At 46.4% G+C, this 20,643-nt stretch overlaps 1 protein-coding gene across 1 annotated transcript in view; it reads left to right on the top strand.

The window, feature by feature from the left end:
* RHBDF1 (rhomboid 5 homolog 1) overlaps positions 1 to 20,643 on the top strand; it is a 353,761-nt gene that overhangs the window by 295,634 nt on the left and 37,484 nt on the right. Inside the window, exon 14 of the mRNA XM_063934209.1 lies at positions 13,836 to 13,930. Coding sequence (XP_063790279.1) covers positions 13,836 to 13,930 — 95 coding nt within the window. The remainder of the gene's footprint in view (positions 1 to 13,835; positions 13,931 to 20,643) is intronic.

The raw sequence follows: 20,643 nt of genomic DNA, 5'->3' as shown, positions 1-20,643 counted from the left end.
CTGCTGTGATATTTCATCTTCCTCGCAAAGGACTGTTGGACAGTCAATTGCTTACTGGAAGTAGTACAAGTGGTCTTCCGACTTCCCCTCTGGGATGACGATCGACTCCCAGCAGCAACAACAGCAGCGCCAGCAGCAGTAGGCGTTACACTCAAGGATGCATCGGAGGAATCCCAGGCAGGAGAGGACTCGTCAGACTTGACAGTGACATGGCCTGCAGGACTATTGGCTTTCCTGTGTAAGGAGGAAATTGACACTGAGGGAGTTGGTGGTGTGGTTTGCAGGAGCTTGGTTACAAGAGGAAGGGATTTAGTGGTCAGTGGACTGCTTCCGCTGTCATCCAAAGTTTTTGAACTTGTCACTGACTTATGATGAATGCGCTGCAGGTGACGTATAAGGGAGGATGTTCCGAGGTGGTTAACGTCCTTACCCCTACTTATTACAGCTTGACAAAGGCAACACACGGCTTGACACCTGTTGTCCGCATTTGTGTTATTATTATTATCCTTTATTTATATGGCGCCACAAGGGTTCCGCAGCGCCCAATTACAGAGTACATAAACAAATAATCAAACAAGAAAACAGCAACTTACAGTTGACGACAATATAGGACAAGTACAGGGTAAATAAACATAGCTACATCAGCAGATGACACTGGAATAAGTATCAGGTGGCAGAAGACTGCTGGATTTGGTGCAGTTGAAGATTATTAAAGTAAGAAAAGGGTAAGCACATGAGGGAAGAGGGCCCTGCTCGTGAGAGCTTACATTCTAACGGGGAGGGGTAGACAGACAGGGGTGAGACAGATGGGGTACATAGAGAGCGTGGAACAGAGGTTTAGGATGAGATTTGGCTGGGTTTGGTGTAGAAGTGGGTCTTGAGAGCCCGTTTGAAGTTTTGTAGAGAGGTGGAGAGTCTGAGTCTTATGTTAAAATAATTCCACACCGAAGAGGTGATTTTTTTTGTATTTGACCAGGCATGTCAATGGCCATATTCGTCCCACGGACAACAGGTGTCTCCCCGGGTGCCTGACTTAAACAAACCACCTCACCATCAGAATCCTCCTTGTCAATTTCCTCCTCAGCGCCAGCAACACCCATATCCTCATCCTGGTGTACTTCAACAGTGACATCTTCAATTTGACTATCAGGAACTGGACTGCGGGTGCTCCTTCCAGCACTTGCAGGGGGCGTGCAAATGGTGGAAGGCGCCACCTCTTCCCGTCCAGTGTTGGGAAGGTCAGGCATCGCAGCCGACACAATTGGACTCTCCTTGGGGATTTGTGATTTAGAAGAACGCACAGTTCTTTGCTGTGCTTTTGCCAGCTTAAGTCTACTCATTTTTCTAGCGAGAGGATGAGTGCTTCCATCCTCATGTGAAGCTGAACCACTAGCCATGAACATAGGCCAGGGCCTCAGCCGTTCCTTGCCACTCCGTGTCGTAAATGGCATATTGGCAAGTTTACGCTTCTCCTCAGACACTTTTTTAATTTTGGTTCTTGGGTCATTTTACTGAACTTTTGTGTTTTGGATTTTACATACTCTCTACTATGACATTGGGCATCGGCCTTGGCAGACGAAGTTGATGGCATTTCATCGTCTCGGCCATGACTAGTGGCAGCAGCTTCAGCACGAGGTGGAAGTGGATCTTGATCTTTCCCTGTTTTAGAAATGGGTTCTCTGCACACTGAGGTGTTAATCTGAGGCGGGCTGTGCTGCTGGTAATGAGGGGTGTCCCACCCCCCCTTAAATGGTAAGTATACGGATGTGGATAAATCCACAGGGAACCAGCGCTCAAACCCTATTTGTAGTGGTGAATGATACGGTTATAAAGTGAAACTAAAATCAATAATGAAAAAGCAGGTAATATACTTAAGGTTGTTTATTCTAAGATGCTGAAATACTTTCTTTCCCAACAGGTATAAATTCGGTTTAAAAGTCAATCAGTGATTGGGGCACGCTCCTGGTTTGAGCTTAAATTCTGAAGTGCAAGGTTCAATTGAAAGAACAAATGCTGTAATCTTTGTAAAGTCGAAAAAAAGAAAAAGAAAAATGCCACAAAAAAATATTAATGATAATATGTACTAAAGTCCAAACGGTTTACAAGTCTATACAGACAGCGGCGTCCCGCTAATCTGTGCTCTGAAGTGAAGGATTCTCTTGTGAAGTGATGAACAGTTGACAGCGGTAGTGTATGCTTTGGTTAGAGTGGAGAATAAGGACCCTGGACTGGCGCTATTCCTCCTGCAGCACGTCCCACAGTAGAGCGCCCGAATCAGGCCCGCTCTGTGGGGCCGCTGACCTGGGGTGTGCGCCTGTCACAGAGGCGAAGTGGACCCGGCCGGAGCTCTCCGAGCGGCTGGCCGCGCCTCTCCTCCTCCTACAGGGACTTACCTTCTCCCTTCCCCTCTGCCTTCCACTCTCTGCTGTCTCGGGCTTCTTCCGTCGCCTGGCAACCGGTTGCTTCCGGAACTCTGGATCACGTGACCGGATGGTTTGCGGAAAGGATTAGCAGTACTGTCCTTCTTTGTAGTGAATATTCGTCCTCAGTCCAAGGTAGTATAGATGGGTAGCTCCAACGCGTTTCGACCTGTTAGGGTCTTCCTCTAACAGGTCGAAACGCGTTGGAGCTTCCCATCTATACTACATTGGACTGAGGACGAATATTCACTACAAAGAAGGACAGTACTGCTAATCCTTTCCGCAAACCATCCGGTCACGTGATCCGGAGTTCCGGAAGCAACCGGTTGCCAGGCGACGGAAGAAGCCCGAGACAGCGGAGAGTGGAAGGCAGAGGGGAAGGGAGAAGGTAAGTCCCTGTAGGAGGAGGAGAGGCGCGGCCAGCCGCTCGGAGAGCTCCGGCCGGGTCCACTTCGCCTCTGTGACAGGCGCACACCCCTGGTCAGCGGCCCCATAGAGCGGGCCTGATTCGGGCGCTCTACTGTGGAACGTGCTGCAGGAGGAATAGCGCCAGTCCAGGGTCCTTATTCTCCACTCTAACCAAAGCATACACTACCGCTGTCAACTGTTCATCACTTCACAAGAGAATCCTTCACTTCAGAGCACAGATTAGCGGGACGCCGCTGTCTGTATAGACTTGTAAACCGTTTGGACTTTAGTACATATTATCATTAATATTTTTTTGTGGCATTTTTCTTTTTCTTTTTTTCGACTTTACAAAGATTACAGCATTTGTTCTTTCAATTGAACCTTGCACTTCAGAATTTAAGCTCAAACCAGGAGCGTGCCCCAATCACTGATTGACTTTTAAACCGAATTTATACCTGTTGGGAAAGAAAGTATTTCAGCATCTTAGAATAAACAACCTTAAGTATATTACCTGCTTTTTCATTATTGATTTTAGTTTCACTTTATAACCGTATCATTCACCACTACAAATAGGGTTTGAGCGCTGGTTCCCTGTGGATTTATCCACATCCGTATACTTACCATTTAAGGGGGGGTGGGACACCCCTCATTACCAGCAGCACAGCCCGCCTCAGATTAACACCTCAGTGTGCAGAGAACCCATTTCTAAAACAGGGAAAGATCAAGATCCACTTCCACCTCGTGCTGAAGCTGCTGCCACTAGTCATGGCCGAGACGATGAAATGCCATCAACTTCGTCTGCCAAGGCCGATGCCCAATGTCATAGTAGAGAGTATGTAAAATCCAAAACACAAAAGTTCAGTAAAATGACCCAAGAACCAAAATTATTGATTTTAGTTTCACTTTATAACCGTATCATTCACCACTACAAATAGGGTTTGAGCGCTGGTTCCCTGTGGATTTATCCACATCCGTATACTTTCCCTGTTTTACCCTCCACATTTTTGTTCTCCATTTTTTAATGTGTGGAATTATATGCCAGTATCAATAGCAATGGCCTACTACTATATATACTGCGCACAACTGAAATGCACCACAGGTATTGATGGATAGTATACTTGACGACACAGAGGTAGGTAGAGCAGTGGCCTACTGTACCGTACTGCTATATATTATATACTGGTGGTCAGCAAACTGTGCAAAACTGAAATGCACCACAGGTATGGATGGATAGTATACTTGACGACACAGAGGTAGGTAGAGCAGTGGCCTACTGTACCGTACTGCTATATATTATATACTGGTGGTCAGCAAACTGTGCAAAACTGAAATGCACCACAGGTATGGATGGATAGTATACTTGACGACACAGAGGTAGGTAGAGCAATGGCCTACTGTACCGTACTGGTATATATTATATACTGGTGGTCAGCAAACTGTGCAAAACTGAAATGCACCACAGGTATGGATGCATAGTATACTTGACGACACAGAGGTAGGTAGAGCAGTGGCCTTCTGTACCGTACTCCTATATATTATATACTGGTGGTCAGCAAAATTATGCACTGTACTCCTACTATATATACTACAATGCAGCACAAATATGGAGCATTTTTCAGGCAGAGAACGTATAATACTGGTGGTCACTGGTCAGCAAAACTCTGCACTGTACTCCTCCTATATAATACTGCTGGTCCCCAGTCCCCACAATAAAGCAGTGTGAGCACAGATATATGCAGCACACTGAGCACAGATATGGAGCGTTTTTCAGGCAGAGAACGTATAATACTGGTGGTCACAGGTCAGAAAAACTCTGCACTGTACTCCTCCTATATAATACTGCTGGTCCCCAGTCCCCACAATAAAGCAGTGTGAGCACAGATATATGCAGCACACTGAGCACAGATATGGAGCGTTTTTCAGGCAGAGAACGTATAATACTGGTGGTCACTGGTCAGCAAAACTCTGCACTGTACTCCTCCTATATAATACTGCTGGTCCCCAGTCCCCACAATAAAGCAGTGTGAGCACAGATATATGCAGCACACTGAGCACAGATATGGAGCGTTTTTTAGGCAGAGAACGTATAATACTGGTGGTCACTGGTCAGCAAAACTCTGCACTGTACTCCTCCTATAATACTGCTGGTCCCCAGAATAAAGATATTTGCAGCCCCCTGAAAGTTCTGAAACAAAGTGAGAGGACGCCAGCCACGTCCTCTCACTATCATTTCCAATGCACGAGTGAAAAATGGCGGCGACGCGCAGCTCCTTATATAGAATCCGAATCTCGCGAGAATCCGACAGCGGGATGATGACGTTCGGGCGCGCTCGGGTTAACCGAGCAATACTGGAGTATCCGAGTATGCCTCGGACCCGTGTAAAATGGGTGAAGTTCGGGGGGGTTCGGATTCCGAGGAACCGAACCCGCTCATCACTAATTATAAAGTCATGATCCATGTGGACCACAGCCTGATACACATTGGCATCACATTTGTGCACATACTGATGTTTTTAATGCTAGAACAGTGAACAAAACTGGAACCCATACCCCCACACCCACTTGCACTATTACTTACATGTTAAGGTCAGTGGATACCTGTCCTTAAGTAACATATAGGTAGACAAGGGGGAATTGATTCCACACGTAACACTAAGATTATGTAGAAAAAAATTATGACTAGACTAACTATAAGATAAATTATTGTTCCAATATAGGGGGTCATTCCGAGTTGTTCGCTCCAAAGCTGCTTTTAGCAGCTTTGCACACGCTAAGCCGCCGCCTACTGGGAGTGAATCTTAGCTTATCAAAATTGCGAACGAAAGATTAGCAGAATTGCGAAATAGACACTTCTTAGCAGTTTCTGAGTAGCTTCAGACTTACTCGGCATCTGCGATCAGTTCAGTGCTTGTCGTTCCTGGTTTGACGTCACAAACACACCCAGCGTTCGCCCAGACACTCCTCCGTTTCTCCAGCCACTCCCGCGTTTTTCCCAGAAACGGCAGCGTTTTTTCACACACACCCATAAAACGGCCAGTTTCCGCCCAGAAACACCCACTTCCTGTCAATCACACTCCGATCAGCAGAACGAAGAAAAAAACTCGTAATGCCGTGAGTAAAATACCTAACTGCATAGCAAATTTACTTGGCGCAGTCGCACTGCGGACATTGCGCATGCGCATTAGCGACTAATCGCTCCGTTGCGAGAAAAAAATAACGAGCGAACAACTCGGAATGACCCCCATAGTGTTGCGGCCACTCCCAAAGTAGCATAAGTAAGTAGTGAAATCAGAGGTTTTTGCTTAGGATGTGTACACATCAGAACAATGTTCGCTCGATACGACATCATCTGTGATGGGGCCCCAACATCGGCAAGTGCATACACACTTACCAATGTCGGCTGCGACGGGGGATATCATACGTCGGACCTGCATGCAGTATAAGACTCACGGGAGCGCAAATCGTATCCGGTAACAAGCGTACACACTATACAATATCGCAGCAAACTGGCCAATATCAGCCGGATGGTATGCGATATTGCATAGTGTGTGGCACACTCTGATACAGATATGTCCATTTACACTATTGTGCGATGCATGTGCATCGCAGAATGCGACTCGCGGCATAGCGCTAACACATGCACACACTATCCATATGCTTACAATGGGAAACCTGTAGGAGCGACTGAGCGCTGGCTGCTGCTGCATATCGCTGCGTAGCATATGCAGCAACACAGTAACTGGAAACATCTGTACATACGATGTGATGAAATAAATGAAAACGTGGCTTTTATTAGCACATCTAAGACAACAGGAGGCATGGGATTTCTGTGATTGTTGTGTCGCTCTAAACCCAAACACAAAAATACATACAATAATAAATAGATACATCTTATTTACAATTTCTTATGACCAGAATTGCTCTATGGCTAAATATCCATATCCTAGATCATAAGTCAAATGATAATCTACTGTATTATTATACAGGATTAATGGTAGCACAAGCACCACCAAAATCAATTGTGGAATAGGGTATACACTAATAGAATATATAATAGTAGTACTGTCTATTATCCATACAGGATTTCCACATGAGATGGTTCTTTCATTAGTAACATAACCTGCTTCATATAGGCAGAATCTTCAAAGAAAATAAGTTAATAATTTAACACAGATTGTCTCATATGAGTATTACCTTAGTGGGAAATAATGTCATCAGACACTTTGTCTTATTTATTATTATTACATTTGAAAATACCCAATGCTGAAAGTGAGTGATGTGTGACAGTGCTATAGGATTGGTACTAGAGATGAGCGGGTTCGGTTCCTCGGAAACCGAACCCGCCCGGACTTCAGTTTTTTTTACACGGGTCCGAGCGACTCGGATCTTCCCGCCTTGCTCGGTTAACCCGAGCGCGCCCGAACGTCATCATCCCGCTGTCGGATTCTCGCGAGGCTCGGATTCTATATAAGGAGCCGCGCGTCGCCGCCATTTTCACACGTGCATTGAGATTGATAGGGAGAGGACGTGGCTGGCGTCCTCTCCGTTTATAGAGAGTGAGACTACTAGAGTAGAGAGAGACACAGTATTATTTACTTTAGTAATTTTGGGGAGCATTAGGAGGAGTACTACTACTTGCTGAAGTGATAGTGTGACTGTATATCTGACTTGTGGGGGAGACAGTGGGGAGCAGTTAGAGTCTGAGAGCAGGAGTACATATTTTAACGTACAGTGCACACTTTTGCTAGCACTCTGCTGCCAGAGTGCCACACTGCCATTGTGACCACACTGACCACCAGTATATATTGTGATTGTCTGCTTAGGAGTACTACTTGCAAGTTGCTGATAGTGTGACCAGTGACCTGACCACCAGTTTAATTAATCACCACCAGTTTAATATATATATATATATATATATATATATATATATAATTGTATATAATATATATATAATTGTATATGTATACCACCTACCCGTGTTTTTTTTTTTTTTCTTTCTTCTTGATACATACTACTATAGTAGCTTACTGTAGCAGTCTGCGGTGCTGCTGAGCTGACAGTGTCCAGCAGGTCCGTCATCAGTCATTACATAATAAATATATATACCTGTCCGGCTGCAGTACTAGTGATATTATATATATATATATATATATATATATTAATTTCATCTCATTATCATCCGGTCTATATTAGCAGCAGACACAGTACGGTAGTCCATGGCTGTAGCTACCTCTGTGTCGGCAGTCGCTGGTCCATCCATAATTGTATACCACCTACCCGTGGTTTTTTTTTTTCTCTTTCTTCTTGATACATACTACTATAGTAGCTTACTGTAGCAGTCTGCGGTGCTGCTGAGCTGACAGTGTCCAGCAGGTCCGTCATCAGTCATTACATAATAAATATATATACCTGTCCGGCTGCAGTACTAGTGATATTATATATATATATATATATATATATATATATTAATTTCATCTCATTATCATCCAGTCTATATTAGCAGCAGACACAGTACGGTAGTCCACGGCTGTAGCTACCTCTGTGTCGGCAGTCGCTGGTCCATCCATAATTGTATACCACCTACCAGTGGTTTTTTTTTTTCTCTTTCTTCTTGATACATACTACTATAGTAGCTTACTGTAGCAGTCTGCGGTGCTGCTGAGCTGACAGTGTCCAGCAGGTCCGTCATCAGTCATTACATAATAAATATATATACCTGTCCGGCTGCAGTACTAGTGATATTATATATATATATATATATATATATATAAATTTCATCTCATTATCATCCAGTCTATATTAGCAGCAGACACAGTACGGTAGTCCACGGCTGTAGCTACCTCTGTGTCGGCAGTCGCTGGTCCATCCATAATTGTATACCACCTACCCGTGTTTTTTTTTTTTTTCTTCTTGATACATACTACTATAGTAGCTTACTGTAGCAGTCTGCGGTGCTGCTGAGCTGACAGTGTCCAGCAGGTCCGTCATCAGTCATTACATAATAAATATATATACCTGTCCGGCTGCAGTACTAGTGATATTATATATATATATATATATATTAATTTCATCTCATTATCATCCAGTCTATATTAGCAGCAGACACAGTACGGTAGTCCACGGCTGTAGCTACCTCTGTGTCGGCAGTCGCTGGTCCATCCATAATTGTATACCACCTACCCGTGGTTTTTTTTTTCTCTTTCTTCTTGATACATACTACTATAGTAGCTTACTGTAGCAGTCTGCGGTGCTGCTGAGCTGACAGTGTCCAGCAGGTCCGTCATCAGTCATTACATAATAAATATATATACCTGTCCGGCTGCAGTACTAGTGATATTATATATATATATATATATATATATTAATTTCATCTCATTATCATCCAGTCTATATTAGCAGCAGACACAGTACGGTAGTCCACGGCTGTAGCTACCTCTGTGTCGGCAGTCGCTGGTCCATCCATAAGTATACTAGTATCCATCCATCTCCATTGTTTACCTGAGGTGCCTTTTAGTTGTGCCTATTAAAATATGGAGAACAAAAATGTTGAGGTTCCAAAATTAGGGAAAGATCAAGATCCACTTCCACTTCGTGCTGAAGCTGCTGCCACTAGTCATGGCCGAGACGATGAAATGCCAGCAACGTCGTCTGCCAAGGCCGATGCCCAATGTCATAGTACAGAGCATGTAAAATCCAAAACACCAAATATCAGTAAAAAAAGGACTCCAAAATCTAAAATAAAATTGTCGGAGGAGAAGCGTAAACTTGCCAATATGCCATTTACCACACGGAGTGGCAAGGAACGGCTGAGGCCCTGGCCTATGTTCATGGCTAGTGGTTCAGCTTCACATGAGGATGGAAGCACTCAGCCTCTCGCTAGAAAAATGAAAAGACTCAAGCTGGCAAAAGCACCGCAAAGAACTGTGCGTTCTTCCAAATCCCAAATCCACAAGGAGAGTCCAATTGTGTCGGTTGCGATGCCTGACCTTCCCAACACTGGACGTGAAGAGCATGCGCCTTCCACCATTTGCACGCCCCCTGCAAGTGCTGGAAGGAGCACCCACAGTCCAGTTCCTGATAGTCAGATTGAAGATGTCAGTGTTGAAGTACACCAGGATGAGGAGGATATGGGTGTTGCTGGCGCTGGGGAGGAAATTGACAAGGAGGATTCTGATGGTGAGGTGGTTTGTTTAAGTCAGGCACCCGGGGAGACACCTGTTGTCCGTGGGAGGAATAGGGCCGTTGACATGCCTGGTGAAAATACCAAAAAAATCAGCTCTTCGGTGTGGAAGTATTTCAACAGAAATGCGGACAACATTTGTCAAGCCGTGTGTTGCCTTTGTCAAGCTGTAATAAGTAGGGGTAAGGACGTTAACCACCTCGGAACATCCTCCCTTATACGTCACCTGCAGCGCATTCATAATAAGTCAGTGACAAGTTCAAAAACTTTGGGCGACAGCGGAAGCAGTCCACTGACCAGTAAATCCCTTCCTCTTGTAACCAAGCTCACGCAAACCACCCCACCAACTCCCTCAGTGTCAATTTCCTCCTTCCCCAGGAATGCCAATAGTCCTGCAGGCCATGTCACTGGCAGTTCTGACGAGTCCTCTCCTGCCTGGGATTCCTCCGATGCATCCTTGCGTGTAACGCCTACTGCTGCTGGCGCTGCTGTTGTTGCTGCTGGGAGTCGATGGTCATCCCAGAGGGGAAGTCGTAAGCCCACTTTTACTACTTCCACCAAGCAATTGACTGTCCAACAGTCCTTTGCGAGGAAGATGAAATATCACAGCAGTCATCCTGTTGCAAAGCGGATAACTGAGGCCTTGACAACTATGTTGGTGTTAGACGTGCGTCCGGTATCCGCCGTTAGTTCACAGGGAACTAGACAATTTCTTGAGGTAGTGTGCCCCCGTTACCAAATACCATCTAGGTTCCTCTTCTCTAGGCAGGCGATACCGAGAATGTACACGGACGTCAGAAAAAGACTCACCAGTGTCCTAAAAAATGCAGTTGTACCCAATGTCCACTTAACCACGGACATGTGGACAAGTGGAGCAGGGCAGGGTCAGGACTATATGACTGTGACAGCCCACTGGGTAGATGTATGGACTCCCGCCGCAAGAACAGCAGCGGCGGCACCAGTAGCAGCATCTCGCAAACGCCAACTCTTTCCTAGGCAGGCTACGCTTTGTATCACCGGTTTCCAGAATACGCACACAGCTGAAAACCTCTTACGGCAACTGAGGAAGATCATCGCGGAATGGCTTACCCCAATTGGACTCTCCTGTGGATTTGTGGCATCGGACAACGCCAGCAATATTGTGTGTGCATTAAATATGGGCAAATTCCAGCACGTCCCATGTTTTGCACATACCTTGAATTTGGTGGTGCAGAATTTTTAAAAAAACGACAGGGGCGTGCAAGAGATGCTGTCGGTGGCCAGAAGAATTGCGGGACACTTTCGGCGTACAGGCACCACGTACAGAAGACTGGAGCACCACCAAAAACGCCTGAACCTGCCCTGCCATCATCTGAAGCAAGAAGTGGTAACGAGGTGGAATTCAACCCTCTATATGCTTCAGAGGTTGGAGGAGCAGCAAAAGGCCATTCAAGCCTATACAATTGAGCACGATATAGGAGGTGGAATGTACCTGTCTCAAGCGCAGTGGAGAATGATTTCAACGTTGTGCAAGGTTCTGCAACCTTTTGAACTTGCCACACGTGAAGTCAGTTCAGACACTGCCAGCCTGAGTCAGGTCATTCCCCTCATCAGGCTTTTGCAGAAGAAGCTGGAGGCATTGAAGGAGGAGCTAAAAGGGAGCGATTCCGCTAGGCATGTGGGACTTGTGGATGGAGCCCTTAATTCGCTTAACAAGGATTCACGGGTGGTCAATCTGTTGAAATCAGAGCACTACATTTTGGCCACCGTGCTCGATCCTAGATTTAAAACCTACCTTGGATCTCTCTTTCCGGCAGACACAAGTCTGCTGGGGTTCAAAGACCTGCTGGTGACAAAATTGTCAAGTCAAGCGGTACGCGACCTGTCAACATCTCCTCCTTCACATTCTCCCGCAACTGGGGGTGCGAGGAAAAGGCTCAGAATTCCGAGCCCACCCGCTGGCGGTGATGCAGGGCAGTCTGGAGCGACTGCTGATGCTGACATCTGGTCCGGACTGAAGGACCTGACAACGATTACGGACATGTCGTCTACTGTCACTGCATATGATTCTCTCACCATTGAAAGAATGGTGGAGGATTATATGAGTGACCGCATCCAAGTAGGCACGTCAGACAGTCCGTACTTATACTGGCAGGAAAAAGAGGCAATTTGGAGGCCCTTGCACAAACTGGCTTTATTCTACCTAAGTTGCCCTCCCACAAGTGTGTACTCCGAAAGAGTGTTTAGTGCCGCCGCTCACCTTGTCAGCAATCGGCGTACGAGGTTACTTCCAGAAAATGTGGAGAAGATGATGTTCATTAAAATGAATTATAATCAATTCCTCCGTGGAGACATTGACCAGCAGCAATTGCCTCCAGAAAGTACACAGGGAGCTGAGATGGTGGATTCCAGTGGGGACGAATTGATAATCTGTGAGGAGCGGGATGTACACGGTGATATATCGGAGGATGATGATGAGGTGGACATCTTGCCTCTGTAGAGCCAGTTTGTGCAAGGAGAGATTAATTGCTTCTTTTTCGGTGGGGGTCCAAACCAACCCGTCATTTCAGTCACAGTCGTGTGGCAGACCCTGTCACTGAAATGATGGGTTGGTTAAAGTGTGCATGTCCTGTTTATACAACATAAGGGTGGGTGGGAGGGCCCAAGGACAATTCCATCTTGCACCTCTTTTTTCTTTCATTTTTATTTGCGTCCTGTGCTGTTTGGGGAGTGTTTTTTGGAAGGGCCATCCTGCGTGACACTGCAGTGCCACTCCTAGATGGGCCAGGTGTTTGTGTCGGCCACTAGGGTCGCTTAGCTTACTCACGCAGCTACCTCATTGCGCCTCTTTTTTTCTTCTTTGCGTCATGTGCTGTTTGGGGAGTGTTTTTTGGAAGGGCCATCCTGCGTGACACTGCAGTGCCACTCCTAGATGGGCCAGGTGTTTGTGTCGGCCACTAGGGTCGCTTAGCTTACTCACACAGCTATCTCATTGCGCCTCTTTTTTTCTTCTTTGCGTCCTGTGCTGTTTGGGGAGTGTTTTTTGGAAGGGCCATCCTGCGTGACACTGCAGTGCCACTCCTAGATGGGCCAGGTGTTTGTGTCGGCCACTAGGGTCGCTTAGCTTACTCACACAGCTACCTCATTGCGCCTCTTTTTTTCTTCTTTGCGTCATGTGCTGTTTGGGGAGTGTTTTTTGGAAGGGCCATCCTGCGTGACACTGCAGTGCCACTCCTAGATGGGCCAGGTGTTTGTGTCGGCCACTAGGGTCGCTTATCTTACTCACACAGCTACCTCATTGCGCCTCTTTTTTTCTTCTTTGCGTCATGTGCTGTTTGGGGAGTGTTTTTTGGAAGGGCCATCCTGCGTGACACTGCAGTGCCACTCCTAGATGGGCCAGGTGTTTGTGTCAGCCACTAGGGTCGCTTAGCTTAGTCATCCAGCGACCTCGTGCAAATTTTAGGACTAAAAATAATATTGTGAGGTGTGAGGTATTCAGAATAGACTGAAAATTAGTGGAAATTATGGTTTTTGAGGTTAATAATACTTTGGGATCAAAATGACCACCAAATTCTATGATTTAAGCTGTTTTTTAGGGTTTTTTGAAAAAAACACCCGAATCCAAAACACACCCGAATCCGACAAAAAAAATTCGGTGAGGTTTTGCCAAAACGCGGTCGAACCCAAAACACGGCCGCGGAACCGAACCCAAAACCAAAACACAAAACCCGAAAAATTTCAAGTGCACATCTCTAATTGGTACAAATGATTGTTTACATTTTGTGAAATACCTCTATATTGGTATGTTCCATGTATCAAATGTGGTGACTATTACTTTATTTTTCCAGGTGTGCACAAACAGCACAAATGGAAGTTATCCCAATCATCTTCATATGAATTGTGAAATAACAGGCAGGCCCTGTTGTATTGGAACAAAAGGAAGGTAGAAGCCATTCAAATACTTTCACCATACTTGTTGTTATGTTTCACATATACTTGCCAACAATTGCTATTTCCCATCCTGGAGACCTCCTGGAGGGGAGATGGAGGTGGCCACTATGAGGAGATTGGGGGTGAGCAACATCCGTAATCTGACGATTCAGTGGGAATCTTGTCATCAAACCCCACCATCCCAATCCCACCCATTTCACTGGGAAGATTTGGGTGGGTGACCTACTCTTACAAAATTCCATGTCCAGCAAAGATTTGTGAGCAAGTATGAGCAGAAATCACTGCCTTTTTTTCTGAAAGGACTTATATTTCCCTCCCCTCAGACCATAGGTGCTGCCAAGTCACTAATTAAACCAGAACATGAACATAGTAATTCAATTTATAATATATAATATACCATACATGTCCTGCAGAATATCAATTATTCTAACATGTTATGCAGGGGTGTAGTACGGCTGACCGGCGGTCAGGAGACCGGCGGTCAGCTTGCCGACGCCGGGATCCCGGCGGGGAGGGGCGAGTGCAGCAACCCCTTGCAGGCTCGGTGGCGACCTGCGGTCGCCACGGGTTCTATTCCCACTCTATGGGTGTCGTGGACACCCACGAGTGGAAACAGTCCCTGTTGGTCGGCATGCCGACCATCGGGATAGTGAGCCGTCGGGATGGTGTAGGAGGTTATGTGACTGTCGGTCAGCTGACCGCCGGTCACATGAATATCACCCGTTATGCAGTGGTTCTCAAACTGTGTGCCATGGCACCCTGGGGTTTCCTCGGGACACTTGCAGGGGTGCCCTGGATTGGTGGTCCAGGACCAATTCAAATTATTTATGGTCAATATAATAGTCAAAACCAGTGCTTGTAGCTGCCAATCATAAAATTTGAGAACAAACAGAAGCAAATGTTGTCCATCACAACACAACTGAACCTAAAGTTGACATATAAACACAATTTACTTAATTTAATATTTCTTTATAAATTTCTCAATAAGAAACATTTGACCAAGGGGTGCCAGGAAAACAATTCTGATACTCTAGGGCGCCGTGATTCAGAAAAGTTTGTGAACCACTGATGTAATGTATGATTCTCTCAAAGGGCCATCTGGTGGCAGAAAAAATTATTGCAAGGAGCTTTAATATGGCACTTTGGAACAATAAATTGTCACAGGGCCTGATTAAGAGATGTGCACTAATGCTACCACTGCTGCATCTTTGTATGCAGATACTGTGCAAAAACATGTAAATGTCGCAGCTGAAGGGGATTTGTATTGGCCTTCTATGGCTATGGAGTGGTCAACAGAACTATCATTGAATTTGATCCTAATCTGCTCTGCAGAAGCACCGTGCAACTCAGACGAATGGCCAGTAATACAATCATCAGCCAACTGCGGAAACATGGGAATAGCGTACATCTATGAATCAGGCCCACAATGCAGTGTTTACTTAAAGCTGCAGCACCCCGGAAATTATTTAAATCCTGGACTAGAAGGCAATTTCACACATACTGTAGTATTGCTTTACCAGCAGGCCCAGGTATCAGTTAAAAAAAGTATATTACATAAACTACTCAAGTATTTAACGAGCTTGAGAAATGTAAATGTTTAGTCATCTAATCACATACAGAATCAAAATCCCGACGTTCAAAATCCCGACACCAATTGACCGATGGTCAAAATCCCGACATGGACAAAATACAGACAAAGTCAAAATACCGACGTAAAATGCCGACAGGTCAAAATAACGACATGAGTTTTTCATGATTTTTTTCATTGAAACCGACTTGTTCATACTTTACCATCCCAGTGGACCTGGAGGCATGGCGAGTGCAGCGAGCCATGCGAGGGGATGCGGTACACTTTATATGGTGTACATGTTGACTTATGTCGACATACACACACAAAAACAACAACAAAATGCATGTCGGTATTTTGACCTGTCTGCATTTTACATGTCGGTATTTTGACCTTGTCGGTATTTTAAATGTCGGTATTTTGTCCCTGTCGGGATTTTGACCATGTCGGGATTTTGACCATCAGTCAATTGGTGTCGGGATTTTAAACGTCGCCATTTTGATTGGAGGTATTTCATACTGATCCCCAGTTTACAACACTAATTTTGACTAGTGTTTGCAACATACAAGTAAAATAATATTTCTCTATCGTCCTAGTGGATGCTGGGGTTCCTGAAAGGACCATGGGGAATAGCGGCTCCGCAGGAGACAGGGCACAAAAAGTAAAGCTTTTCCAGATCAGGTGGTGTGCACTGGCTCCTCCCCCTATGACCCTCCTCCAGACTCCAGTTAGATTTTTGTGCCCGGCCGAGAAGGGTGCAATCTAGGTGGCTCTCCTAAAGAGCTGCTTAGAAAAAGTTTAGCTTAGGTTTTTTATTTTACAGTGAGTCCTGCTGGCAACAGGATCACTGCAACGAGGGACTGAGGGGAGAAGAAGTGAACTCACCTGCGTGCAGGATGGATTGGCTTCTTGGCTACTGGACATCAGCTCCAGAGGGACGATCACAGGTACAGCCTGGATGGTCACCGGAGCCGCGCCGCCGGCCCCCTTGCAGATGCTGAAGTCAGAAGAGGTCCAGAATCGGCGGCTGAAGACTCCTGCAGTCTTCTAAAGGTAGCGCACAGCACTGCAGCTGTGCGCCATTTTCCTCTCAGCACACTTCACACGCAGTCACTGAGGGTGCAGGGCGCTGGGGGGGGGCGCCCTGGGAGGCAAATGTAACCTATATAAAGGCTAAAAATACCTCACATATAGCCCCCAGAGGCTATATGGAGATATTTAACCCCTGCCTGGATTCACTAAATAGCGGGAGACGAGCCCGCCGGAAAAGGGGCGGGGCCTATCTCCTCAGCACACGGCGCCATTTCCTCTCACAGCTCCGCTGGTCAGGACGGCTCCCAGGTCTCTCCCCTGCACTGCACTACAGAAACAGGGTAAAACAGAGAGGGGGGGCAAATTTATGGCGATATTTTGATATATATAAAGCAGCTATAAGGGAGCACTTATTATAAGGCTATCCCTGTTATATATATAGCGCTTTTGGTGTGTGCTGGCAAACTCTCCCTCTGTCTCCCCAAAGGGCTAGTGGGTCCTGTCTTCGTTAGGAGCATTCCCTGTGTGTCTGCTGTGTGTCGGTACGTGTGTGTCGACATGTATGAGGACGATATTGGTGTGGAGGCGGAGCAATTGCCAAATATGAGGATGTCACCCCCTAGGGAGTCGACACCAGAATGGATGCCTTTATTTATGGAACTACGGGATAGTGTCAACACGCTAAAGCAGTCGTTTGACGACATGAGACGGCCGGACAATCAATTAGTGCCTGTCCAGGCGACTCAAACACCGTCAGGGGCTGTGAAACGCCCTTTGCCTCAGTCGGTCGACACAGACCCAGACGCAGGCACTGACTCCAGTGGTGACGGTGACGAATCAACCGTATTTTCCAGTAGGGCCACACGTTATATGATTTTGGCAATGAAGGAGGCGTTACATTTAGCTGATACTACAGGTACCACTAAACAGGGTATTATGTGGGGTGTGAAAAAACTACCTATAGTTTTTCCTGAATCAGAAGAATTAAATGACGTGTGTAATGAAGCGTGGGTTGCCCCTGATAAAAAGCTGATAATTTCAAAGAAATTATTGGCATTATACCCTTTCCCGCCAGAGGTTAGGGAGCGCTGGGAAACACCTCCTAGGGTGGACAAGGCGCTAACACGCTTATCTAAACAAGTGGCGTTACCCTCTCCTGAGACGGCCGCACTTAAAGATCCATCAGATAGGAGGATGGAAAATATCCAAAAAAGTATATACACACATGCAGGTGTTATACTACGACCAGCTATAGCGACTGCCTGGATGTGCAGTGCTGGGGTAGTTTGGTCAGAGTCCCTGATTGAAAATATTGATACCCTGGACAGGGACAATATTTTACTGTCGTTAGAACAAATAAAGGATGCATTTCTTTATATACGTGATGCACAGAGGGATATCTGCACACTGGCATCACGGGTAAGTGCTATGTCCATTTCGGCCAGAAGAGCTTTATGGACGCGACAGTGGACAGGCGATGCGGATTCAAAACGACATATGGAAGTTTTGCCGTATAAAGGGGAGGAGTTATTTGGAGTCGGTCTATCAGATTTGGTGGCCACGGCTACAGCCGGGAAATCCACCTTTCTACCTCAAGTCACTCCCCAACAGAAAAAGGCACCGACTTTTCAACCGCAGCCCTTTCGTTCCTTTAAAAATAAGAGAGCAAAGGGCTATTCATATCTGCCACGAGGCAGAGGTCGAGGGAAGAGACAGCAACAGGCAGCTCCTTCCCAGGAACAGAAGCCTTCCCCGGCTTCTACAAAAGCCTCAGCATGACGCTGGGGCTTCTCAAGCGGACTCGGGGACGGTGGGTGGTCGTCTCAAAAATTACAGCGCGCAGTGGGCTCACTCGCAGGTAGATCCCTGGATCCTGCAGATAATATCTCAGGGGTACAGGTTGGAATTAGAGACAGATCCACCTCGCCGTTTCCTGAAGTCTGCTTTACCAACGTCCCCCTCCGAAAGGGAGACGGTTTTGGAAGCCATTCACAAGCTGTACTCTCAGCAGGTGATAGTCAAGGTACCTCTTCTACAACAAGGGAAGGGGTATTATTCCACTCTTTTTGTGGTACCGAAGCCGGATGGCTCGGTAAGGCCTATTCTAAATCTGAAGTCCTTGAACCTGTACATAAAGAAGTTCAAGTTCAAGATGGAGTCACTCAGAGCAGTGATAGCGAACCTGGAAGAGGGGGACTTTATGGTATCCTTGGACATCAAGGATGCGTATCTCCACGTTCCAATTTACCCCTCACACCAGGGGTACCTCAGGTTCGTTGTACAAAACTGTCACTATCAGTTTCAGACGCTGCCGTTCGGATTGTCCACGGCACCTCGGGTCTTTACAAAGGTAATGGCCGAGATGATGATTCTTCTTCGAAGAAAAGGCATATTAATTATCCCATACTTGGACGATCTCCTAATAAGGGCAAGGTCCAGAGAACAACTAGAGATGGGATTAGCACTGTCGCAAGAAGTGCTAAAACAGCACGGGTGGATTCTGAATATTCCAAAATCCCAGTTAATGCCGACAACTCGTCTGCTGTTCCTAGGGATGATTCTGGACACGGTTCAGAAAAAGATTTTTCTCCCGGAGGAAAAAGCCAAGGAGTTATCCGAGCTTGTCAGGAACCTCCTAAAACCAGGAAAGGTGTCTGTACATCAATGCACAAGAGTCCTGGGAAAATGGTGGCTTCTTACGAAGCAATTCCATTCGGCAGATTCCACGCAAGAATTTTCCAAAGGGATCTGTTGGACAAATGGTCAGGGTCGCATCTTCAGATGCACCTGCGGATAACCCTGTCTCCAAGGACAAGGGTGTCTCTTCTGTGGTGGTTGCAGAGTGCTCATCTATTGGAGGGCCGCAGATTCGGCATACAGGATTGGATCCTGGTGACCACGGACGCCAGCCTGAGAGGCTGGGGAGCAGTCACACAAGGAAGAAACTTCCAGGGAGTATGGACGAGCCTGGAAACGTCTCTTCACATAAACATTCTGGAACTAAGAGCAATATACAATGCTCTAAGCCAGGCAGAACCTCTGCTTCAGGGAAAACCGGTGTTGATCCAGTCGGACAACATCACGGCAGTCGCCCATGTGAACAGACAGGGCGGCACAAGAAGCAGGAGTGCAATGGCAGAAGCTGCAAGGATTCTTCTCTGGGCAGAGAATCATGTGATAGCACTGTCAGCAGTGTTCATCCCGGGAGTGGACAACTGGGAAGCAGACTTCCTCAGCAGACACGATCTTCACCCGGGAGAGTGGGGACTTCATCCAGAAGTCTTCCACTTGCTGGTAACCCGTTGGGAAAGACCAATGGTGGACATGATGGCGTCTCGCCTCAACAAAAAACTGGACAGGTATTGCGCCAGGTCAAGAGATCCGCAGGCAATAGCTGTGGACGCGCTGGTAACGCCTTGGGTGTACCAGTCGGTGTATGTGTTTCCTCCTCTGCCTCTCATACCAAAAGTATTGAGAATTATACGGCAAAGAGGCGTAAGGACGATACTAGTGGTTCCGGATTGGCCAAGAAGGACTTGGTACCCGGAACTTCAAGAGATGATCACGGAAGATCCGTGGCCTCTACCTCTAAGGAGGGACTTGCTTCAGCAGGGTCCCTGTCTGTTTCAAGACTTACCGCGGCTGCGTTTGACGGCATGGCGGTTGAACGCCGGATCCTAAAGGAAAAAGGCATGCCGGAAGAAGTACTTTGATTAAAGCAAGGAAGGAAGTAACCGTGCAACATTATCACCGAATTTGGCGAAAATATGTTGCGTGGTGCGAAGATCGGAGTGCTCCGACGGAGGAATTTCAACTGGGTCGATTCCTACATTTCCTGCAATCAGGATTGTCTATGGGTCTCAAATTGGGATCTATTAAGGTTCAAATTTCGGCCCTGTCGATTTTCTTTCAAAAAGAATTGGCTTCAGTCCCTGAAGTCCAGACCTTTGTTAAGGGGAGTGCTACATATACAGCCTCCTGTGGTGCCTCCAGTGGCACCGTGGGATCTCAATGTGGTTTTGGACTTTCTAAAATCTCATTGGTTTGAACCACTAAAGAAGGTGGATTTGAAATATCTCACATGGAAAGTGACCATGCTTCTAGCC

This window comes from Pseudophryne corroboree, chromosome 7 (assembly GCF_028390025.1).
Source record: "Pseudophryne corroboree isolate aPseCor3 chromosome 7, aPseCor3.hap2, whole genome shotgun sequence".
NCBI lineage: Eukaryota > Metazoa > Chordata > Amphibia > Anura > Myobatrachidae > Pseudophryne > Pseudophryne corroboree.
Note: the sequence above shows the minus strand (reverse complement) of the source record. Positions and strands in the feature narration are given on the sequence as shown.